The following is a 24082-nucleotide window of genomic DNA, read 5'->3' as shown; positions in this document are numbered from 1 at the left end:
GAGGGAGCAGTGTGAAGGAGACAGCATGGTACCAGTACCGAAGCCTGCTGCCCGACCAGACCACACCACACGGTGACAGTTCATGTCTTACACATGCCAAGCACCCTCGGAGCTTCTTTAATCACAGGGAATGAACATCTCTCCTAAAGGTCCTACCTGCATCCCCTCCAGCCCCCTACCCCACTATAAAGCACTGAGACATTCCATTTGCCACAACCTCACTGCAGCTTCTCCTATAAACCATGACACAGATCCAGCCGCTTCCAGAATTCTGCGCTCTGAGCCCTGCCCACCACTCGTCACTTTCACCCCGAACCACTTCCATTCTCCCTTCCTGGAGAGTTTGCCTATTTCTTAGTTTGAAGACACAACCCATTGGAAAGCAGCAGTACAGGATCCTATGTGCAAATATTTGCAGACACTTATATTTTGAAATAATGCACTTTTTTTTTTAAGTGAGAGGAAGGGAGATAGAGAGACAGACTCTCAAATGCACCTCAACCGGGATCCACCCAGCAACCCCCCTCTGGGGCCAATGCTCAAATCAACCAAGCTGTTCTCAGTGCCTGAGACTGACACTCAGACCAAGCAAGCCACTGGCTGTGAGAGGAGAAGAGGGAGGTGAAGGGAAAGAGAAGTAAATGGTCACATCTCATGTGTACCCTGATCAGTAACTGAACCCAGGACGTCCACACACTGGGCCAATGATCTATCCACTAAGCCAACTGGCCAGGGTGAAAGGATGCACATTTTAAAAATTCAAGTCAAATCCAGGAACAGACTAATTGGTTGGTACTATCAGCCTACCCTTTACCTACAACAGGAAAACGGTCAGTTTCTAAAGTAAGAGAGGGACGAGGGCACCAGCTACTCCACCGGGGAGGTTAGTTCCTTGAGCTTGGGAGGAAGCCCGAGGGGGGAATTGCTGAGGTTTATTCAAAGACTGGGTTTCTCCAGCCTTGCGGCCCTCCTGGATCTGGACATAGGTGAGAACGACCCTTCCTACCAGTGGGGTGACTCTTTCCTAGTAATTCTGAAACTAGAATAAGGATGGCACATTCCCAGGGCCACGCTTGGGACTACAGTCTACTTTCACTCCCCACAGACAGACAGACACAGGGGAGGAGACGTACCTTTTCACCCATAAGCCTCCACATCACCAGACCTAACGGGGAACTACAAAAGCCAACACATCTCTGCTGGCTTTGTGTGTGGCCCAGACAACCTCCTGCTGCAGCAATGCCAAGGGCACTGGGGTATGTCACTGGGGCAGCGGGCAGCCCAGTATTTGAAGGGGGAAACCCAGAGGTGAGGATCTGAGGCAGGAAGGCAAGGCTGGAAGCCACAGAGTGGATGTTAGGCAGTTGGGTCTGTGTGGCTGTGAAGAGGGGGTCCCGGTCGTGAAAATGGGGAGGTGTACAAGAGGGGTTTCCCCCAGAGCATTGAGACTCAGCCTGTACCCAAAAAGACATAAGGCAGCATTGCCCAAGGGAAGAGGCCCCGGCAGGTCACAGGATGGAGCGTCCTCATCTCATCCTAGTTGCTAGGCAGGAGCTGGGAGGTCCCAGGGGTGGGCATTCAGCTGAGGGAGGCACAGTTCAGCACCGAGTCCTCCTGGCTGCCCCCTGCCACCTCCTCCAGCCCCTCGGGGCTGTCGGTGATGTTGGGCTCGCTGGAGCACTGGCGGTGGGGCGGGGAGAAGCTGGGCGGCAGAAGCAGACACTTGTCCTCCCCGCCAGGCTCCTCGCCTAAGCTGGAGTGCATCATGCTGGCCATGGCCAGCAGCTGGATGTCCGAGTGCGCGTTGGCCACCGTGTGCCGCCGGACGCTGCCGCACTTCTCTAGGTAGGCCTCCCCCTCCTGCTCCGTCAGGGGGGTCAGGGTCATCTCGTTCAGCGGCCGGCTGATGGTCATCGGGGAGGCATAGTTCAGGACAGTGACCTTGGGCCGGACCCGGGAATGGCGCCTGGCTGCAACAGAGAACCCAGCAAAGGCTGTAATTGAGGAGGAAATTATGGCGAGGGGGGGGGGCAGGCGTTGGGGTCAAACACTCTTATTCAGTGGGGAAGAATGAACAGCAGACAAAATGCCAAGGAGCCACCAAGACAGACGAATCTATGCCAGACCAGGGCAGAGGTTTCCTCCGAAGCCACACATTTCTATAATGTTCCCACGTTTCTACAATAACCATGTATTATTTTTATGATCGCAAAAATCGATGCCTATAAAACAGAAGCACCGGAAGAGTTCAAAGAAGCAGAGCCCCCATTAAAGAACCATCCTTTTAAAAATGCCCTTGAAAACAATTCATTCCTCTCCCTCGGCTGTTAAAAGCAAGCACTGGAGACTGGCGATTGCAAAACCTGTGTTGCGACCCCAGCGCTACAACCAGACTGGCGGGAGATGGGGAGAGACTGTTCACTGAGCATTTATTACACATAGGTCCAGGGAAAGAGCTAGAACAAAGGCTGGGCCCAGGACACAGGTGTGTTGAGGGCATGGGGGACAGATGGGCATGGCGGGCACATGCAGCATCTCTGGGGGAAATGGGAATGCATTGGATGATATCCAGGGGCCCCGACCTGGTAGAATGAGCCAGAAAAGGTGTCTCAGACAGATGCCCGGATGTCATCCATCTCTCTGACATTATTAGTCCAGCTGCCCAAAGTCCTTGGAGCGTTCTACAGACAGCAAACTGGCTAGAGAGGCCAATGGGCTGCTGCTGAGACCTGGAGCCCACGTGAGGGTGGGCAACCTGGAGGAGGGGTCCCCATGACTGTTGTCCCCGCCTGCAACAAACACTCCATGAGCTGCAAAGTGCAAAATGCTGCACTCTTTGTGGGAGAAAGAGAAACATAACGCTGATACGGGGCCTGCCAGAGGGGTTGAGCCCAGTGCATAGGGTGTGTGCATGTGTGCGTGTGTGTGTGTGTGTGTGTGTGATGAGCTGTCCTAGGAGCAACCATCAACTGAATATCTATTTATTATGTGTGAGGTACTGTGTCAAAAGAAGATATGCTTCACTCGCATTCTCTCCTTGAGACAGAAAAGGAGCTGAAGTTGTGGTGCTATGTAACCTCACAGTCACAGCCAGTGACAAAGCCAGGACTCACGCCCAGGGCTAGCAGCAGAGTCTCTGCTTGTGACCACCGGGAGGCCCACGCATGAATAACTAGTAAGACAGGTCCACACAGCAAATGTCAAGGCAGAGGCACAGACGAGAGCACTCTGGGGACTCACAGAGTCACGCAGAGGGGCCATTTCCGATGGGCCTGCTCCCTTGAGAGTGACTGACAGACAGAACCCAGACTGGCCACTCGCTCACTCACTGAGAGGACCGGTCTCTACTGGGGCCTGGGCCACGAGGGGAACCACATGCTCCCTGCCCCCCGTGAGCTCACGGTCTAAGGGGGAGACTGACACGTAATCAGGCAGGGACTACACAGCAGGGCCAGGGCTGGGATGTGGTCTGGGGTCCAGGACTGTGAGGGGGCGGTACACACACTGCTTTATCTGAAATGGTTCCCCGGGGCCAGGCCATCTCTAGCTGGGGCCCATAATAGAAGTAGCAGCTGGGCCTGGGTCCTGCCCCGAGACAGGGCAGCTTCTTTCTCCTCCATGCTCAAGCCGGCGGCTGTTCAGAGATGTTAAGTGACTTACTTCAGGCCACACAGCTGAAGTGCAGCCTTTGTGGTTCCCAAGGCCCCGCTCCTTCTGTGGTGGGCCCCGCCTCTCTCCTCACTGCTGCTCCTCGCTTTCCCTGCGATGACTCACCATAGAGGCCCCCGGTTCTTCCTTCTGCTTTCTGGGCAAAATGTTTTGGTTCCCAAGACTGTGTGTGAGCAGAGCCAGACCACAGGGGCTGCTGGGCTGTGTCGAGTCCCCTGGGCAGACAGTGCCTCCTTCCTAAACTCCCAGCAGACGCCAGAGGCCACCCCCAGACAAGCGTGTCGGCTGCGTCCCCCACGGGGTCAGCCACCGCTGGGCCCGCTTCGGAGGCCTTGACCCCGATGCCAGTCCGCCAGCTGACAGGCAGCTCCCCACTCTGTGGCTGTTTGCGTTCCCCTGCTTTTCTTCTTCTCACCAGGGAAGGCCGGGTCCTGCCTCTCAGAGAAGGAGACCTCCCACTAAGGGCCCGATGAAGCCGTCAGTGCCCGTGGGGCCTAAATACTGGTCCCTCCCTTGCCGAGGTGCCCTTTGAGCAAGAGGCTGAGTCCTGCCCGCTCAGCTGGCAGCGACCTCCAGGCCCCCTCCTGCCTTTCGCACGGGGCGGGGCGAGGGCGAGCCTGTTCTCCTGCTCCTGCACCAGGCCCCCCGCCGAGCCCTGGCACGCAGCCCCTGCCCTGCGCCAGCTAGCAAGGGCAGCTCCTTTCATACCGCAGAGCGGAGAAAGCCTGGGCGAGGCGGGCCTCTGGCCCTTTGTTGGGGACTCGGTTCCCAGGCCTTTGATCTCCATGGCTCACCGGCTGGGCCCCACCGGAGTGGCGGCCATAATGTGGGCATTGTGACCCCTGCACACCCAGCCCATTGTGGGTGTCCCTCCCCAGGCCCCAGCACCTGAAAGCTCATGAAAGCCCACTTGTCATGAAGAGAATTTACAGTATCTAGAGGCGAAGGACCCACCCCCTGGAGACACAATGAGGGGGTGATGGGGGGGCAGGGCTCTTGTGCAGAAATGGAGCATGCCGGTGTTTGCTCGATGGGCCCTCCTGTAAGCAACCAGGACCGTGGTTTGGAAACTTTGGGAACGTCTATGGAAAGGTAGGATGGGGGGTGTGGGCTCTGACACATCAGCCTTTGTAAGATTTCGTTCTCTTCCTCCTCACCCCCACTGCCCTAGGAGAACAAGGGCCATGGAGGGGAGACATGCACACACGCACACACGCACACACGCACACGCGCACACTCACTCCGCCACAGCCTCAGGCTCATCTTTCTTCCCTGAAGCAAGCCTTGCACACCCGGAGAGTGAGGCCGAGTCCTCGAGCCCACCAGCCTGGCTGGCAGAGACACTGCCACAAACCCCCGGGATCAAACACCTAATGCACTCCCTAGGAAAGCCACTTCTCTGGCTCTGGGCACCTCCCCCCGCCCCTCCTCTCTGTAACCCTGGGGACATGTCCTAATGACTCTGAGACCAGGGAACCAGAGCATGCATCCCCAGCAGGCTGTGCCAGGATAAAATGAATCCATGCCAAGTGCCTGGTCCAGCCCCTGGAATGTGACAGGTGTTTATAATAAAGTGGTGGCTTTTCAGAGGGTCACCTCAGCTGCCCGGGACGACCCGCCCCTCATTGGGCGCCAGGGGCCCATGGCAAAGCCCTCCTGTGGGCACAGGGCTTTCTCTGTGCAGCCCATCCTTACTTCAGCAGGCCGTCTCAACACTCCCCTGCCATGCGCAGGATAAATGCCATTGCCTCCATGTTCCCAAGGGGAGGACAGAGGCCCAGAGCGTCCTCTCGGTCGGGGAAGGGGTGTCCTCAGTAAGGAAGAGCTCCGTTGTGGCCATTTTAGGTTTTCGGTTTCAGAGGTTTGAGGGGATGTGTCTGGTTCTCAGCTACCGCGGGTTAAGGAATGAGAGGGTAGGCTCCTCCCCCCTCAGCAGCCCCCCAGGAAAATCACAGCCAGTCCCAGGAGCTGACAGGGGTGTGGGGGAGCGTGCGGGAAAGCTGCTCACGTGCCAACAGCCTGGGACCAGGACGCCCCACCCCAGCAGCCCAGTGACCTCCAGCCTCACCTCCCTCGGCTGTGAGGCGGGAACAACTGGGCCTCTCTGTGGCAGGGCGCCCAGGACGCTGCCTGGGTCTGGGGCTTCCCTTGCCACCAGCCACTGCAACTCAGAGGCTCTTTCAATTCCTCAAATGCTGCACCCTCCTGCTTCCCCCGCCCCCCACCCCAAAGCCCTCCCGAAAGCCCCCCTCCTTTGCTTTGGGGACAGTCTGCCTTTCCTGTCCACTCAGCTAACATATTCATCCTAGAGAATCTGTCACAGATACCACTTCCCTTAGGAAGCCTTTCCTGATTTCCCCGTCCAGGTCAAGTCCCCCTGTTGTGGGGCCCACGGCCCCTGTACTTCTCCACGCAGAGTGCTTGTACACTGATAAGTCATCCATTGTTTGTGACTTCCTCACTGGACCGTGCTCACCAGGGGGCAAGGGTGGATCGGTTTTGTTCACAAACAAACCTGCAGCCCCTCACAAGGCACCTGGAACAGGGACTTGAGACACATTTGCTGAAAAAAGATGATTTAAAAATAACCAAAAGAGGGTCGTTTCCTTTTCTCTCTGCCCCTACTGGGACAATAAATACCCCAGGAGGCAAGGCTTGCCCTGGTACAAGAATGGAACCTCAGGCCTTTGCTTTCTGATTTGACAAAAGTGAGTATCATTATTTTAGCTGGAAAAACCAAAGGCACCACTCTTAGAGTAAGTCCTCACTGAACAAACTCCTAGATCTGCCCTTGTTCCTGGCTCTAGGCCCAGCGATGATGGATGGCGTCCCTGTGGTGGCCCAACCTGCTGGCGCCTTGACGTGGGCCTGGATCCTCCCGCTCCGCCCCCTCAGTGAGCCTGCGGGAGGTGAGCCGGTGGGGGTGGGGGGGGAGGGCTGAGCCCAAGCGGGAAGCTGGGCTCCAGGGGGGCGTGGCAACACGGCATCCAGTCGCCCCGGGAGGGCAGGCTCCCCGCGGTCATTTCTCCGCAGGCTTGTTCCAGCTCCTGGGTGGAATGAGTAAGTGAGGGCGGGGGGGGGGGGGGGGGGGGGGGGGGGGGGGGCTGGCAGGCAGCAGGAGGGGCCAGCACCCTCCGATCTGTGGTGGCTGTGGTTAAGCTGATGTCTCCAGAGAAGCATGAAGGGGCCATCAAGACCGCCTTGCTCTGCAGTGGAGAGGCCCAGGAAAGGGCGGAACCTCACTGCAGGCGGCTCCCCGCCTTTCTGCTCTGACACTCAGCTCCCACTCCATTCAAACAAGGAGAGGGGGCGCAAGGCTCTAAATCCAGGGACTCTCTGCCTCTGTACCTCTCTGAGGGTGCTGGTCACCCTGGCCTCAGGTACAGACGTCATCCACCAACGTACATTTTTGAGTGCCGACTGTATACCAGGCACTCTTCCAGTTGCTGGAGATAGAACAACCAACAGGAAGTTCCTACATTTGGGGAGCTTTTGTTTCAGAGGGTAACTGAGAAAGCCTTATGAAATAAGCCTCATCAAAGAGTTATCTCCCCATCTAGACCAAGGTTTCACGGAGAAAAAGAATGAATCTGACTCATCACTAGCTTCCCCCAGGGAGCCTAGCACAGAGCCTGACATGCACTAAACTTTCCAAACACCAAAAACGGCCCCAACAGGACTGGTCCCCAAACCCAGGAGTCTTTCCTTTCCTTGGGGTGAAGGAACCTACAGAAACCAAGTGAAGTGCAGCAGCCCCATCCCATCTGGCCACACATGCAAAAGAGCTGGCTTCACATCTCTAGTTGCTTTCAAAGGGAAACGATGGGTGGTTTTTCCACCCGGTGGTGGTGGTGGGGGGGTTGCTACAAGATACAGGAAAAATGAACGTGGCAGGCACACGCCGAAGATCAAAGCCACTGATCAGAGATGCGGATCAGACCAGCACCACCACAGAGGCACAGCGTGGGTCCCCAGGGGAGGAATCACAGAGTGGGAAGGAGGTTGCCGAGACACAGGCCAGCAGGAAATGTGGAAATGTGAGAGATTAACATGCACACATGTGCATGGACCTGCACTAGGAGCAAAAGCCTCGGCCTAAAGCTGGGCACAGTAGGACGCGGCCGGCAGCGGCATCATCAAGGCGGCTCCTGGCGGCTCGAGAGCCGTACCCCTTACCTAGTGTGTACATGGGACCCAGCACGCCGCGGTCCTCGCTGATGCCCAGGAAAGGAGAGACCACTTGCTTCACCAGCTCCTCCAGCTGCAAGTAACCCTCACTCGGGCCTGTGGGCTCATGAACACTCTAGAAAGAAACACCCAAGAGAGGCAAAAGGTCAAAGTCGCCACAGCCAGCTGGCCCTCCCACTACGTTCCAGGCAATGACAGCAGCAGGCAGCATCCTCGTGGCTGGAACGCAGGAAACGGAGGCCTGAAGCCCGAGTCATTTGTCTTGGGTCACCATGATCAGAACTGTGTGTGGCAGGTGCCACCGCCTCTCCCACAGGTCCCACAAGTGCAATGTGGGTGGGACAGTCCCCGCCCCAGCCCCGGGGTTGAGGATCGGTCCGACCCTGGAAATCCAACCCCCACTGTCACAATGATTGCTTCCCACTCTACATGCAGGCATTTTATAGAAGCACGTTACATGGATCAAAGCACAGAGGCTTCCCAACAACCCACAGGAGGTGACAGTCTCATCATCTCCCTTCTATAGATGAGGAAATCAAGACCCCCAGAGAGCTTAAGCCCGTTGCCCAGGACAACACAGCTGGTAAGTGGCAAAAACCCAGGACTGGCACAGGCTGCCTGGCCAAGCACATCTGACTGCTCTGTGTTAACGGGCCAGAAAAGAAAGGGGGACAGAATGTGAACTAGTCCGGTCAGTAGAAGAAAGGGACAGTCACTGTGAAACAAGGTGTACGCTGGCACCAAGATGAAGAGTCGGTTCAAAAGCCCACATGATCGAAGCCCTCAGAGCCAATGCCAGAGCAAAGAGCAACTAAACCCATGACTGCGGAGTCGGAACCAGAAAGGAGCCAGGAAGGTTTTCTGGAAAACCAGAGGCCTGACCTGTGGTGGCACAGTGGATAAAGCGTGGACCTGGAAATGCTGAGGTCGCCGGTTCGAAACCCTGGGTTTGCCTGGTCAAGGCACATATGGGAGTTGGTGCTTCCTGCTCCTCCCTTCTCTCTCTCTCTGTCTCTCCTCTCTCTCTCTCTCTCTCTCTCTCTCTCTCTCTCCCCTCTCTAAAATGAATAAATAAATAAATAATTTAAAAAAAAAACCCAGACTCCGAGGAGACTCAGTGGATCACTGGAAGGGACTCTGAGCCATGCTCCCGCGCTGAAGGGAAGCAGAGAGACAGGGGTCCATGGGGCTACAAGCCCAAAGGGTTGTCCCATCCACTTAGGGACTCTCTGGGACCCCTAAGAAGGTGTGGGGGAGGCAGTGGTCGCCCAGAAAGGTTGAGTGGGAAGGCAGACAAAGCAAGAGCTGGGGAATGCGTGACAAATCCGTCTCGTGGAAGTTAGCACGTGGCCTTGGGCACCGTAGCCACTTCTCTGAACCGCCACCTCATCTGTGAAACGGGAAAGCTGGGACTACTTCCTTGCCCGCCTTCCCAAAAATCTGCCACAACCAGAGTTTCTCCCAATGGACCTCCCTCTGCCACGGTCGGGATCCCCACGTGGTGGTCACTCCCTTGAGGACTGAGACCAGAGGCCTGGGTCAGTCCTACTGCAGCTCTTACTAGCCGGTGCCATCACGCACTGAACAAATGTTTACTTAACACCTATTATGTGCCAGACTGCTGGATGCGGAAGGCAGAGAGGAAGAAGAAGACATACAGACCTCCCTGATCGGTGAGGCTTGTAAGCCACCAGAGACCCAATGCTCTGAGCGGAGGGAACGGGCGCCCGAAGGACCCGGCACAACGGGGAAAGGCAAAGGTGGTCAGTGTGGCCAGAGAGCTGAACAGCAGAGAAGTCAGAGTCCAGGTGAGGCTGGAAGGGAGGAGGGGCCAGAGGCCAAGGAACGGACGCGGGCTGTTTTCCTAAGATCACCGGGGACCACTGAAGAGTCGAAGCTGCCCCATGGAGAACAAACTGGGGTGGGGGCCAGGGAGGACGAGGGAATCTTCTCCTGGGAAGCAGTCTAACCACCTTTAGAGGCTTTAGAGGGGACGAAGACCACTTTCTCGTATGGTTGCTGCGTTGCTGGGCGCTCGATCCAGAATGTTGGAATGCGGTAGCTAGTTTCTATTACCACAGAGACAGGCCCTCCTGGTCTACCATCCAAAGGTAGAGCCTTCCCTTCAATTCTCCTTCCCCCCCAAAAAAAAAACCCCAACATGAACAACAGAGAAAGAATTAACTCTCATCTCTAAAATAGGATAAATGGAAACAAGAGGGTAAGAAACCCAATTTCTTCTCCAAATCCCAGAGAGCTCATGTTCTGGATTCTTTATTCAGGACCCAGTCCCTATTTTACGTTTCTTAGACACGAGCTGCACACAAACTTTTCTACCCTCCTTCCATCTCCTTCCCAGCCATGAAAATACTGACCTGGCATTCCAGCCAATTACACCCACTCTCATCCTATTAGGCAACCACCTCCTTCCTCCACTGTGATGGCAGGAAGATGGGAGAACACCCAGAAGGATGGTCTAACTAGAGAAGAGCCAAAGGGGAGAGGGAGACCTCAGGGACCCCAGCCTGACATCGCACCCCTGCTGAGAGGACGGCCCAGGGTCGCCGTCAGCCCAGCCAAAGGGGAGAGGGAGACCTCAGGGACCCCAGCCTGACATCCCACCCCTGCTGAGAGGACGGCCTGGGGTCACCGCCAGCCCAGCCTGATGGAGGATGGAATGGTGTTCCCTGTGGACAGGCTCAGAAATGATGCTGAGATCTGAACTCAGTACAGAGGGGAAGGATATGCAGTGGCCTCCTTTGGGGGGGGCATCCCTAGCCCCCAAGCCCTCGTTCTTGAGAATTATATGGCCCCATCCATAGGCTTGGGATCGTGGAAGTCATTTTTATACTCCTTGATCTCACTCAAGGTCAGAGCTGAATGGGCAGAGAAGAGTCATGTAACCCAAGCTGGACCAATCAAAGTCGTTCGCCTGCGTGTACATAGTTCTGAGTCTCACTACCTTGCTGAGGGACCTCGGGCAAGCACATCAACATCCTGAGTTTGTTTTCTCGTTTGTAAAATTGGAAAACAACACTGCCCACCTTCTCATGTGGTCGTTTGGATTATCTGATTCAGAAAGCAACACACTCCAAGTCATTGGCCCGTGTGTGGCAGGAACCAGTAATGTTAGCTCATCTTCCTACTGATGATGTAGAATTGGGATGAAGAGCTACTGGCCAACCACCTGGGGCTGTCCCTTGGTGGAAAACACACGAGCTATGAGAGACCAAGCCCAGGAAAGACAGGCAAGGCCAGGAGAGGTAGTGTCACAGAGAACCAAGGTAGACCGAGTGTAAGTAGAGACCAGCGAGCGGAGAAAGGCTGGTGGCTCTGCGGCCTGACATGGCCTCCTTTCTGTCCGCAGTCCTTTAGGAAGCCCATCTGCCCCAGGAACCTCCCAGTGGGTCCTGGTCTGGCTTGAGCTAGGCTGCAGGGGGTGCTCGTTGTTACTTGGACTCCCTGAAGGAACAGGAGAGGAGAGAAGGGTGCCCACTGCCTGAATGAACGATGGGGCTGTGCTTCTCACTCCCCACTGGAATCCCAGCACGGAGCACAGCACCAGGGACCTTAAAGATGCTCAGTAAGCGCACAGCAAACGAACAACTGAACTAAGGAACAGAAACAACTAAAAGACGTTAAACTAAGCTAAGGTGCTCTGGTCTTTGGGTTCCTTTCCCCTTAGCCCAGAGGCAATGCGATCTCTCTCCTTCTTTCCTTCTCTCAGCCTTGGCCTCACGTCCCCACCGGGGTCTCACCTGCAGGATGAGCAACATCTGGACAACGGACGAGGGCACTTGGGACTGGGGCGGCAGCAAGTCGCCCAGCTTCACCTTCAGCAGGACCAGGTCCCGGAAGCCCAGCAGGGAGATCTGGCGGATGGTCAGCTCCTGACCCTGGAGGAGAGAGGAGACAGTGTGAGGGGGTGAGAGTCCATTGGATCTGCCGCCCGCCACACGGGGTTCAGAGAAGAGACAGTGTGAGGGGTGAGAGTCCACTGGATCTGCCGCCCACCACACGGGGTTCAGAGCACCCAGGATGGGATGGGACGAGGGGGGATGTCAAAGAGTCAAGACTTGGCCCCCATCCTTCCGAATGAAAGCTTTGTTTAAGATAAGATGTGACTCAACCTGCCTAAGTGATCCAAAGGTGACGCAAGACACATATAATGAGGGCCAGGCTGTCACGAGCAGCCATGAGTGGCCAGAAAGAAAGAAAAGAGACGGAGAGAAAGAAAAGAGCACCACCTCCTCCTCACATTCAAGGCTGCCTCCTCAACTTCATCAGTTAAAATGTTTGAACACCACTCACATGCCAGGCAAAGGAGGAAAATATGGGACCTGTTAAGACTCTTATATACATGCCAGTAACTTAGGAAGAAGTATATCTGGGCAAGTAGAAGAAAGAGACTTGTTCAACCACATGGGGTGCGGAGGCAGAGACAGAAAATAATAGCTAATACCCTTAAGAACTGACACTTACTAAGCTCTGACTGTGGACTAGGCACAATTCTAAGTATTCTTGATGTAAAAAAACACATTTAATGCCCGTGACCACCCTTTGAGAGAGGAACTATCATAAAACCCACTTCACAGGTAGAGACTTCTAAAGCTCAGAGTGACAGTCATTTACTCAACGTAGAGCTGGACTGCAAATCTAAACTATTTGATTTCAGAGCTCCCAAAGTTTGCCAAAACAGAAAGGGAAAGAAGGGTCCATTTCCCAGGCTCCCCTCTGCTCACATATACACAGAACACACCAAAACTTGATTGCTCTTGATGGAGACAAAGATATCATTCCAGTATACCCTAGCACTTAGGACGTAAGTTCGCATCCTTCAATATTACCAAGGTTTAAGAAAGTTTTGCATTTCCCCTAACTCCTCCGGAAGGTTTCATAGAAATGCGGGCAGGAGCGGTAGGGTCCCCTCTGCATCCCCCTACCCTCCAGTCCCAAAAGAGACACACACCAGCACCCACGCCTTACAGGCTCAGTTCAGCCCACCCTTCTGGACTGCCTTCCCTGACTACCTTCATTGGCCATGGTCCAACCCCACCTCCATCTTTTCCAAGGCCTGACAATGTTTTATTTTTTGCACCACGTCCCAAGACTTGGCACTGACTACTGATCTCATGGCATCTGGGCCCTCACTTCATCTCCGGGAGCCCTGTTACCTTATAAGGCAGAAGAGCCAAGGCTAACGCCCGATTAGCCAGGTTCCACACACCTGCACTCAGCAGGCACCCAAAACGCATTTGTCCAATGAGGCAGTAGGTCTCACCAACAGGCATACACACAGGGAGTTGTGAGAAGGATCCGGCTGGACTCACAGACACCCCGGGGAGGGGTGTTACTACCGGCATGGAGACCTCTAAGTCGGGGGTTCTCAAAGTGGGGTGTCTGGACCGGCGGCAGCAGCACACTTGGGAAACTGGGGGAGAGGGACGGGGGCAAAACCAATGACCACCAGATCTTACCACCTGTCAAGGGAAGCAGGGCAGCGCCAGCATCTGACCTGCACAGCCGGGCTCCTGCCTGGATCAGAGCCTGAGAGGACCCCTCGTGGCCTCCGAGGACTGTCCTGGGATCATGGCCACCCGGATCCCACACTCCCCATGGCTTCTAAACCCACCTGAGGACCTGCACTTGGGAACTCCATTCCCAAACGGTCCAAAGCAAGGCCCAGGATTGCCAAGCCCCTTCTGTGGAGCTATGAAATAAATCACAAGACGTCCAGTTAAATGTGAATCTTTTTTTTTTTTAAGTATATGTCTCAAATATTGTGTTATTCATGTTTATCTGAAATCCAAATTTAACACAGCAGCATCCGGTATTTTCATTTGCTAAATCTGTCAGCCCTACCTCCCAGGACTGCCTTTTTAAGACCCCTGCAGGCTGAGGAGGGACGGGCCGGACCGCAGGACAGGGAGAAGCTCGTGGCCAAGATGGGAGGCGCTGAACTGCCCACACGAATGCTATCGGCTCTCACGGCCATGGGCAATGAGAGGAGAGGGTGGGCAGCGGGCCAGGGGCTTCCACCACAGCCACTACGGGGCGGGCCAGAATGGAAATGGACTCTATAGGAATAACCTCCCAATTTTTTTAAAATCACTATTTATTTTTCAATTTTTAAATATGTGACAAAGAGTTAAAAGAATTCAAAATTCCTTTAAAACATCATTCAGAGCAAATGAAATACGTGAATCATGCCTCTGACACAAGGCTAACTGGTGTTGCGGCTCTGTGGCTATGCCGCACCTACACAAAGCCCGATCAGCCAGGAAGCCCTAACCCCAGCCCTAGGGGGGGTGCGACAGAGACATCTGTTTTGGAGAGGAGGGTCTCTTGCTACACCTCCCTTAGGAGATGGCCATTCTAACCAGGGACGGACCAGTCCCACAGGCAGGAAGCGGTGGAACAAGCTGAGGTCACAGAATAAGAACACGAAAAAGAGGCCTCTCAGCGTTTCGTCCCAGTACCTCACTTAGCAGAAGATGAGACAGAGCTGCGCTCAGGAAGTGGAGTGAGTCTGCCCGAACCCAGGCGGCTCCCGAGCCCGGGGCTCTTTCAGCCACCGGTCCTCAGGGATCCCCGAAGACAGCAACAAACATGATTCCTCTCCCCCAGTCTGGGAGCAACCAGAAACGTGTTAAAAATTGTGCTTGGGGGGGGGGGGGAGAGTCTCCTTTCCCCATCTTCTCTACTCCTGAAAAGTAAGAAGATGCAAGCTACGCCAAGAATACACAGACACACTCCAAACCGCGGGAGTGACGAGAGCCTACAAACGGCTGCTTCCGTGGGGCCGCCTCTTTGCTGGAGGTTAGGTGCTAAATGTAGATAGAATCAGAGCGCCCTGCAAAGATCTCCAAAGTCCTTAGCCAACTCGGCGCCGACCTGCTGGTTCTCCCCTGTTCACCAGGAGGCTCCAGGTGGCAGAGGCCAAGCCGAGGCTGTTCCCGAGACTGACCTGAACTGGATAAAATATGGCCTGCAGGGTGGGGAGAGTCTCAGTGAAGAAGTGGTCCCAGACTTCAGCCAGAACCTCAATGCGATTTTCACCTACACGAGGGCGAGAAGATGGGAGGGGAGAAAGAAAGAAAAGAACTTGTCATTACTTGCAGGAGTGGCCAGAAGACCATTCCCTGTCACACAGAGCACGGGGACATGGGGGAAGAAAGCTTGTTACCTACATTCGATTGGTAAGGAGTTATGGCAGTAAACAGGCAGTCTGATGGAAAGACTCAACTAGAAATATGCAAATAAGCCTTCTATCCCTCATCTAGGAAAGGGAGCTGAATTTCAGATATCATATAATTGTTATTATCACTACAATGGTTGCAGCATTATCAGTCACTGTGCTAAACTACTTATTTATAAGACATTGCATGAGTAGTCTCCATTCTTCCATTGTGCAGGCTCAGAGAAGCCAAGTATCTGGCTCAAAGTCACACAGCAAGAAGGTAGAGCTGGGATTCCACAACCCATGCTCTTGACCAACATAATCTAGACAGACCATGTGCACTGCTATATATTGCTACTTTTTTTATTTTTAATCACTAAGGCACTGACTTTTTATTCTGGATTTGGGCTGTCAGCTGAGGGAGGTGGAAAGAGGCCCAGAAACTGTCACCTCCACCCACTGCTTTGCAGTAACCGGGAGGACAGCATTTCTGAAGTGGTCACGCGTAGGACACAGGGCCCTATCCCACTCTCACACTTAGGATCAGAAGCCTGAGCCATGGCCAGGCGCCACCCACAGGCTGGACGTACATGGGTCACCCAAGGCCACCGGAAGGCTGTGAGAGGAACTTTGCATTTGCAAGGAAGGCGGTCGCTGGCAGAGAGGGGCCTGCACAGCGGCTGCTCTTTAATGACCTAGATAACAGAGCTGATGGGGCATTGCCTTTGCTCTTCTGAGGCAGAGAAACTGGGTCAGCTGAGATTAGACACCAAGAGCCCCGTTTGGCAAAACACTGCCAGTTCCACTGAACTGATCTAGAAAGATTCATTTAGTCTTCCGTCTATTAATTTAACGGACAATAAAAGCGGGGGCTGGGAGAGAGAACAGGGCAAGGGCATGACTAGTAGCTAGCAGGACCAGAGACATGCGGGTTTGGAAAGGTCAGAGTGAAGTGGAGCCGGGGGAAATGCAAACCCATAGCTCCCTCTGCTTGCCCTTGCAAAGCGCTAATTACACTCTGCTGGAATTGCTTACTCCACTTCTCTGTCTCCACTGGAACGGGAGTACATGCAGGGGCCCTTTCTGTCCTGCCCACCATTATATTTCTAGTGCTTTTCATGATGTCAGACACATCGATAAATCATTTTCTAGAAATCTTTGAATGAATGAATGAATAAATGAATGGCAAGTATTAAGTGTATAGGTTTTTGTTTGTTTTTTTTCCAGATGCTAGGGCTGGTGAGTGAAAGGTTACCAGTTAACCCGAATATGGGACACAGATTGATCAGGACTTAATAGTTAACTCCAACACTCTCCTTTGCTTAAAGAAAACGTCCATAGTGGAAGCCACCTGGCTGGGGAGAGTCTGTTTCCTTCTCTGTCTTCATCCTCAGCCTTTAGGTACCTCACTATGTGGATTTTATTTCAGCCCATCACACTCGCCGTGTTCCTTTGTGCCGCAGGGCCTTTGCATATACTGACCCCTTTGCCCAGACTATTCTTTCCCTTTTATCTTTGCCTCACCTACATCTGTTTATCTTTGTAGTTTCAGCTCCAACATTATTACCATAGGAAAGTGGTCAAACTCCCCTACTATGGATGGAATGGTATTCTTAGTACTTGTACTGGCTGCAGTTTTATTTTTGGTGATGATTTGATTAATATCTGTCTCCACTACCAAGTTGTGAGCTCCACAGGGCCTGCAATCCTGTAATGGTTTTGTTCACTACTGTGTCCCCAGCACCTAGGAAAGTACCTGGTATATAATAGATAATAAATGTTTGAATCAGTCAATCAGCATTCACTTTTCAAATGTAGGCTATGCTAGTTCTCTGCAGGGAGAAAGCAGGGAAGTCCAAAAGACCATTTGAAATGTTAGGCCATCCTAGTACCAAAAGCCAAGGTGAACCCTAACATCTGGATTAATGTACCTCAAAGGAGAAAAACCTATTCTGACTCCTGTATTGATGGCCCTTCTCCTAAGCCTTCCAGTACAAAGACAAGCAGTGGTCCTCCTGACCTGAAGGAAGGAGAGGAGACTCCTGCAGGGCAATGCTGGTGCCTCTACATTGCCTGTCCCCAGCAAGATGGAAAGCTCATCAGCACATAGGGTAACCCTTCAACCCAGCAGCAGGAAGGCGCTTGTCCTGGGAACCTGGGTCTGCTTGCTGACTGCCAACTTCAGAGAGTAGTGGAGGATTTGCACCACGTTCAGAGAACATTATCATACAGACATGGGCTAACACAACAAGGGAGCCCCAAGGAAGAAAGAGTTAAAGGAAAGAGGTGATGTCACTCCCTTCAACCCACAGCTCAAGGATTTAGCTCCCTACAAAGATGAAGTGGGTTTGGACAGAGAGTCAAGATCACCAGAGGTATACAGAATAGGTACGAGCAACTTCTTTAAAGTTGAGATCACTAAAGCTGTAGCCCAGATGGCTGAGAGTCACGCGGCACACCCCACAGAAGAACAGTGCGTGGCTAGGAGCTGCCTCTGCCCCACCTGCCGCCGTAGGAGGGTATACGCATATAGGCAAATAGGTCAATACAGGGAAGCTTGTTCAGTGATGGGCTGGGTCCTATCAGTCCTTTCCAAACTGTATTTTCTAGCAAGAGAAGCTTTTTATCCAAACAAAATCTTTCTTAAGAGTTGTAATACATAAAATAAAATCGAGATGGACTGGCTGAAGATAGGAAAACCCCTTAAAGGTTCGCTCATGCTCCTTCAAGTGCAGAAAGGACCCTGCTACCCAGACCCCAAGACTAGAGGAGCCCGCAGAGAACACCCTGGCCCGGCGCTCTCAGGCCATGCCCTGGGGCAGGGGCACAGAACCCTGGCTCACCCCTGTCTACCCATCTGGCTCCATTTTTGAGGTTTCACTCTGAATGTATCTGTTGAGTGTCACTTGGGTGAGAGACATTCAACTTCCCTTTTCAAGGGCACTCATATCTCCGGTTTTGCTCCGTGTCTTTTTCATAAAGCTAGCATTTCCCCACAATTACAGGAGCATGTAATGAACTCTCCAGGTGACTTACAGACAAATCATGTGGCCAGAGACCATGCTTATTTTTTCTTCTCTTTCCTAAGGCCGCCACCTTCTACATGTGTGTCCTAGCCTGCTACCAAAATGTGAAAGGCCCACCAAGTTCTCACCCAAGTGAGTCACTTACACATAAGGCTGGGGGTTAGTGGATATCTATCAGGTTGCAGACTCTTAGCATCAATGGATCCAAAGAAAACAAGGCTACAGGTTCAGCCCGCTCTCAAACAGAGGTGAATTTCTGACCTCTCTACTCTTACAAAGGTTTGGTGAGCATGCACTGCGTGCCAGACACCGAACTTTCTCCAGTGTTGACTCTTGGTGTTTCTTCCTACGTCGTCTTTTCTCAGATACACTTCCCCAGACGCCAGTCTCTTTCCCAGGGAATGGAAAGAAGAAAAGGGGTAATCTAATGCCTGGTGTGTCTGGGCCTTGATGTAAGTTTGCCCTACAGAAAGAGATCTCTGGGTTAGAGTAGGGAAAAAAAGAAGAAGATGGAACCAGTTTGTGTACCTACTATGTGCTGGGTGTGGTGGTATGCCAGTTACGCACATCTTCCTCCCTATAATTCTTACTCTTATTTTTCATTGTAAAGATAATAAATACCAAGGCCCAGAGAAACCAGAAACTTGCCAAAAGTCACCCAAGAAGTAGGTGGCAGCTGAGATCAGGGTCCACATAGGTGGGAGCTGACAGTTTACGGGGTTGGCAGATTCTTGCCTTTAGACCCATCTTCCTAGTCCATTCAGTCCTGCCAGATGGGCTCTAAAAATCTTTTAAAGCCAGAAAAATGTCCTTTGCCTATCATATCATACCCCCTTAAGTAGGTGTCTGTCTAGCCTAATGAGGTCTCCGGTCAAGTATGACCACAGGAAATATGACAGAGGCCAATAGGAAAGAGCCTCGATTAGATGAGAGAGACTAGCTTGGCAGGATAGATAGTATAATTCACCCCATCAAAGGAGACCACCAGCACACATCCCATGAATAAGGCCCCCCTTAGCGAGGTCTCCAAAGAGACCACCCCAATTCCTCTCCATTTCTCAAAATGCGGTCCCAGCTTGCATTGCCACCAGTGGCTGGTTCAACTCGCAACGCTGCCGCCTAGCTGGAGAAGCACCGGACGGGGTGAGTCACTCACTTGGAGCCTGCCACTTTTGGACAGAAGCACTTCAGCTGTCCAAACATCAAAGGCTGAGTCACAGGGACCCCGTTCTATGAGGGCAGCCTTGTACTTGCCTTCACACAGCTTAATCTTCTCCTCCACAAACAACAGTCCTTTTGCAAGAAGCTGGTTCTGCCAAAAGAAAACAAAGAACACACGCACTGAGTTGCTTTGCAGCATGACAACCTTCTTCCGCTTCCAGTGGGCAAGGGCACAGTGTTCTGGGCATGTGTGAGCTCATCACTCCTCCGAGTTTAAGAAGCCTGTGTCCCCTTGGAAGGCCAAGGCTTCAGGAGAAGATGGTGAGACATCTCATAGCAAAAGAGGAAGACAAGAGCCAAACCCAGCCTTCATCCCACCCCTCCGACCATGGAGGGGGCATGCCGCAAGCTTGGCTGAATTCTATGGATGGACATTGACAACCAATGTCCTCCAAGCCCTTAATCTAAACCCAGAAAAGGGAACATTGAGGCAATGGAAAATTATGCAACAATAATAAACTTTTTTAAAAGATAAATTTAGGGTTTTTCATACTGGCATGAAAGAGACTGCATGCAAAACCTTAGCAAAAATGAGGGTGTGTCCATCAATGAGTGTGCGCATGGGAAAGCAGTGGAAAGAGAAGAATTTACTCCTTCTGCAATTACAATGAACAATAGTTAAACTGAACCACAATAGTTACACTAAATAGTTAAAGGTTCATATCCTCATCTCATTTAATTTCAACCCTCCCAATAATCCTATCAGGTTGGTGCCATCACCCTTATGTTTTTGGTGCTCACAGTAGGACTTGCCCCCGGAAGATTCCTGGCTCCAGAAGCTCTGTGCTTTCCTCTCTGCTTTGCTGCTTTCCAGCAAAGCTTCCCACCCAGACCTCTCCCTTCCCTCCAACAGCTAGAGCTGCTCCCATAAGACTTGGAGTAGCCACTCTGCAAGCCACAGAAGCTCAGAGAAGAAGAGAGGGCTGGTGTCTCCCCACTCATCTCACATTACTAGATTATCAAAGGTCTATCCTTATGGGATGGGGAGGGGGGCAAGGTGACATGTATCCAATATAACTTAATGCATTTCTTTCTTTTTTTTATTTATAGAGACAGAGAGAGAGTCAGAGAGAGGGATAGATAGGGACAGACAGACAAGAATGAAGAGAGATGAGAAGCATCAATCATCAGTTTTTTGTTGCGACACCTTAGTTGTTCATTGATTGCTTTCTCATATATGCCTTGACCGTGGGGCTACAGCAGACTGAGTAACCCCCTGCTCAAGCTAGTGACTTTGGGTCCAAGCTGGTGACTTTTGCTCAAACCAGATGAGCCCGCACTCAAGCTGGCAACCTTGGGGTCTCAAACCTGGGTCCTCTGCATCCTAGTCCGACGCTCTATCCACTGCACCACCACCTGGTCAGGCTTAATGCATTTCTTGGTATTCTCCTTTATAAAACCCTAAAGCCCTGCTACACTGATGATGAGTGCATGAATGGCAGAGTGAAAAGAACTATATATCAGACAAGGATTCAAATCCCAGCTTGGACACATTTTAGCTGTGTGATCTCAGATTTAATTTCCCTGAGTCTGAGTTCCTCATCTGTAAAATGGCATCACACCAGTAATATCATAACGTTTTTGTTTTGTTTTTTAATTAACCATTTTACACACACACATAAAGTATTTTGTGTCCTTCGTAATTAGTGGTGGATAGTGATGACAATAGTTGCTCTCTTAGCCAACTGTCTTCACAAAAGAAGTAGGAAGTAAAGAACATCTGTAATAAATAGGCCAACATCAAATACATTAAAATGTTTTGTCAAATGTACTATCACATTTATGACTAATATACATAAACCAAATGTCACAGGTCCTACTACAATTCACAAGATATGGCCTAATTTTAAAAATTGGTCACCAATTACTTGCAAGATGATAGACGAAACCCTAAACCAGAGTGATTTACAAAGAATGTGTTTGCAAAGACTTATGGGATAGACAGGTAATTGAGGTAAAACCCTAACTGTGTTCTCTGACCCCCAGCCAAGCAAATGAATCCCAGCAGCTTCTGGGTCAGAACGCAAGAAAACACAGCACCAAACAGAGTATCAAAATCAAGACTTGATGATATAGGGTCCTTAAATCTGTTGACATCTTCATCTGACTTTTTAAAAAACTCACATTGTATCTAGGGAATACACTTTTAAAAATGGCCTAGGTTCTCCCTCCTTTCTTTCCGGGTCTTCTTTCTTCAAGAAGATATTAGAGAAAAAAAACTTTTTTTTTCAAGAAAAAGAAGGGGTTTTTTTTTGGTTTTGTTGTGTTTTTTTTTACAGAGACAGAGAGAGAGTCAGAGAGAGGGATAGATAGGGACAGACAGACAGACAGGAACGGAGAGAGATGAGAAGCATCAATCATTAGTTTTTCGTTGCGACACCTTAGTTGTTCATTAATTGCTTTCTCATATGTGCCCTGACCGTGGGCCTTCAGCAGACCGAGTAACCCCTTGCTCAAGCCAGCGACCTTGGGTCCAAGCTAGTGAGCTTTGCTCAAACCAGATGAGCCCACACTCAAGCTGGTGACCTCGGGGTCTCGAACGTGGGTCCTCTGCATCCTAGTCTGATGCTCTATCCACTGCGCCACCACCTGGTCAGGCAAAAGAAGGTATTTGTGTGTTGCAGAGAAATGAAAAAAAAACAAAAACAAAAACCTCTTTTAAAAACTCTCACCCTGGCTGGTGGCAAAATGGATAGAGCTTAGCCTTGGAGCACAGAGGTTGCTGGCTGGATCCTGGGGTCACTGGCTCAAACCCAAGGTCGCTGGCTTGAGCCCTGCTCAGGGCACATATGAGAGAAAATGAATGGCACAACTAAGTGGGATGAGTTGATGTCTCTCTCTCTCTCTCTCTCTCTCTCTCTCTTTTACTCTCTCAAAAACAAAAATTCTTTTTATACGCAGCATGGAAATTCTGCAGCTTGGACCAAAATAAGAGCAACAAAACTTGGGGTTAAAAGCACCCTTGAAGATCAACTAGTGCTCTCTCCTATCCCTAGTCCTGTGGTCAGATCACACGGTCACACATGGTTTTGATGATATTTGGGTGGACCCATTTTCCAGGGATCTGAAGCACCTTCCAAAAGCATCTTGAAAATGCTTAGACTCCTTGAAGTTTGTGGATTCTGTTGTTTTACAGTGGAATAAACTGAGGCTAATGGTAGGGTTTTCTTCTCTTAGATGGAGCATGTACTATTTCAGAAGGATCTTTCGGATCAGCCTAGCCCACACATCTGTCGCCTACCCAGTGGAGCCCTGCCCCGTTGTGCATGCTCAAAGCCTTGTCTACACCTGCATCGTCCCTCTTAGTGGAGTGGCTTGGTTCTTGCCTGTTCCCCCACCTGGTCTCAAACTGAGCCCATAATCTTCTGTCCTGGGAATCTGAAATCACCAGGCCCCTATGCCCCAACATGTCTTGCATTCCTAAGGGTCCTGTGCTTGGAGTTCAATGTTCTACTGTTGCCATCTACTTCTCTAATATTTTTACCTTTGAGTCTGTGTTTAGGGGGTGAAGTCTGATGGGCAATGAAGCATGCACAGTGATTGGGGCCTCAGCTCACTCATGCTCCTCACCTCCTGAAGCCTGGCCCGGTGGGGTCTTCCCCACCCAGTACATCACTGTCATCCTATCAGCAAGGTGGTGACAGGAGTCGTGTAGGGACCCAGGCACTGGTACAGGGAGGGTTGGGGTTCTTGTCGCCTTTCCCAACCTGGGCAGGCAGCACCCGGACACATGTGCTGGTGACTCAGCAGGGGCCTCTTGACCCCCTGATCTATGTACCCAGAGTGCAGAGGTGACAATCTCTTGGAGGGGAGGTCACCCATTCACAGAGCCATGGGAAGTGGCTACATTTTCACTTTGCACTGTGCCCTGCAAATTATGAAGCCTGCCCGCTGGTCACTTCACCTAAGGTCATGCCAACTGGACCGCTAGGGGGCTTAAGGCTGCTGAGACTTAAAAAAAAAAAAAAGAAAGAAAAAAGAAAAGAAAACCAGCCTTGACGCAGACAGCATTCTTGCCTTGCTTGTCTTTCTAATAAGCATCTGTTCTCCTCAGACCTCACCTCCCTGTGTTCCAAGCCCAACAAACGTCTGATTCTGGAAGGCGCTGGGTAACTAACATCCACTGCGGGGCAGCAGAGATGGGGCTGGATACTAACGGAGCTGGAGAAGAACCAGTTTCTCTCTTATCCCACTCCCTGCCCAGCGGCACCAACCCCACCACCGCCCCAGCCCAAAGGCTTCAAGCCACGAAAACAGGTTAAGTAGCAGCCACCTAGGAAATGATTTGGGACTTGGAACTGGGCCCATTGTTACTTAATGCACCCCCCACCCCATAAATGAACTTAGACATGAAATACACAGCACTTTAATGAAGTGGCAGACAAGCCCGGAAATGAAAAACAGCTGACATATCTATTTTTTTCTAAGGCATCGAAAAATGGGCTGCCAACAAAAAGATGAGGTTCAGTTAGGGAGAGTGCAGAACAACAAAGATGTCTGGGGAAAGGCATGCAAAACCATCCAGTCTTCAGTGAGCTGGAAAGACCCAGCTCCTCCTGTGTAATCAGAGGGTGGACAGGAGGAGGCGGGGGGCACAGCGAGAGGGAGGGGGTGCAGTGCGGGCGCTGGTCAACAGTGGGCCTCTGGTCAAGCAGGCACCTCCGCAAACCAGCCACAGGGACTCGGGAAAACAGGGAACCAGCAAGGCTGGGGGGCAGGGAGAGTGATGCTACCCCCATCTTCCCAGAAGAAGAACTTTCCACACAGCAGACATTCTGCCAAGGCTAAGGCTGCTAGC

At 51.9% G+C, this 24082-nt stretch overlaps 1 protein-coding gene across 10 annotated transcripts in view; it reads right to left on the bottom strand.

Annotated features, from left to right (window-relative positions):
- Positions 1-422: 422 nt before the first annotated feature.
- Positions 423-24082, bottom strand: part of PRR5L (proline rich 5 like) — a 123515-nt gene continuing 99855 nt past the window's right edge. For 8 of the 10 annotated variants that reach the window (XM_066251288.1, XM_066251287.1, XM_066251286.1 and 5 more), the window contains exons 5-9: positions 19318-19375; positions 14825-14916; positions 11616-11753; positions 7846-7972; positions 423-1970 (exon numbers count right to left, since the gene is read on the bottom strand). In XM_066251288.1, coding sequence (XP_066107385.1) covers positions 1579-1970; positions 7846-7972; positions 11616-11753; positions 14825-14916; positions 19318-19375 — 807 coding nt within the window. In that variant the 3' untranslated portion in view covers positions 423-1578. The remainder of the gene's footprint in view (positions 1971-7845; positions 7973-11615; positions 11754-14824; positions 14917-19317; positions 19376-24082) is intronic. The other 2 variants (XM_066251296.1, XM_066251295.1) reach the window with 2 other exon arrangements.

This window comes from Saccopteryx bilineata, chromosome 1 (assembly GCF_036850765.1).
Source record: "Saccopteryx bilineata isolate mSacBil1 chromosome 1, mSacBil1_pri_phased_curated, whole genome shotgun sequence".
In the NCBI taxonomy this organism is placed as follows: Eukaryota; Metazoa; Chordata; class Mammalia; order Chiroptera; family Emballonuridae; genus Saccopteryx; species Saccopteryx bilineata.
Note: the sequence above shows the minus strand (reverse complement) of the source record. Positions and strands in the feature narration are given on the sequence as shown.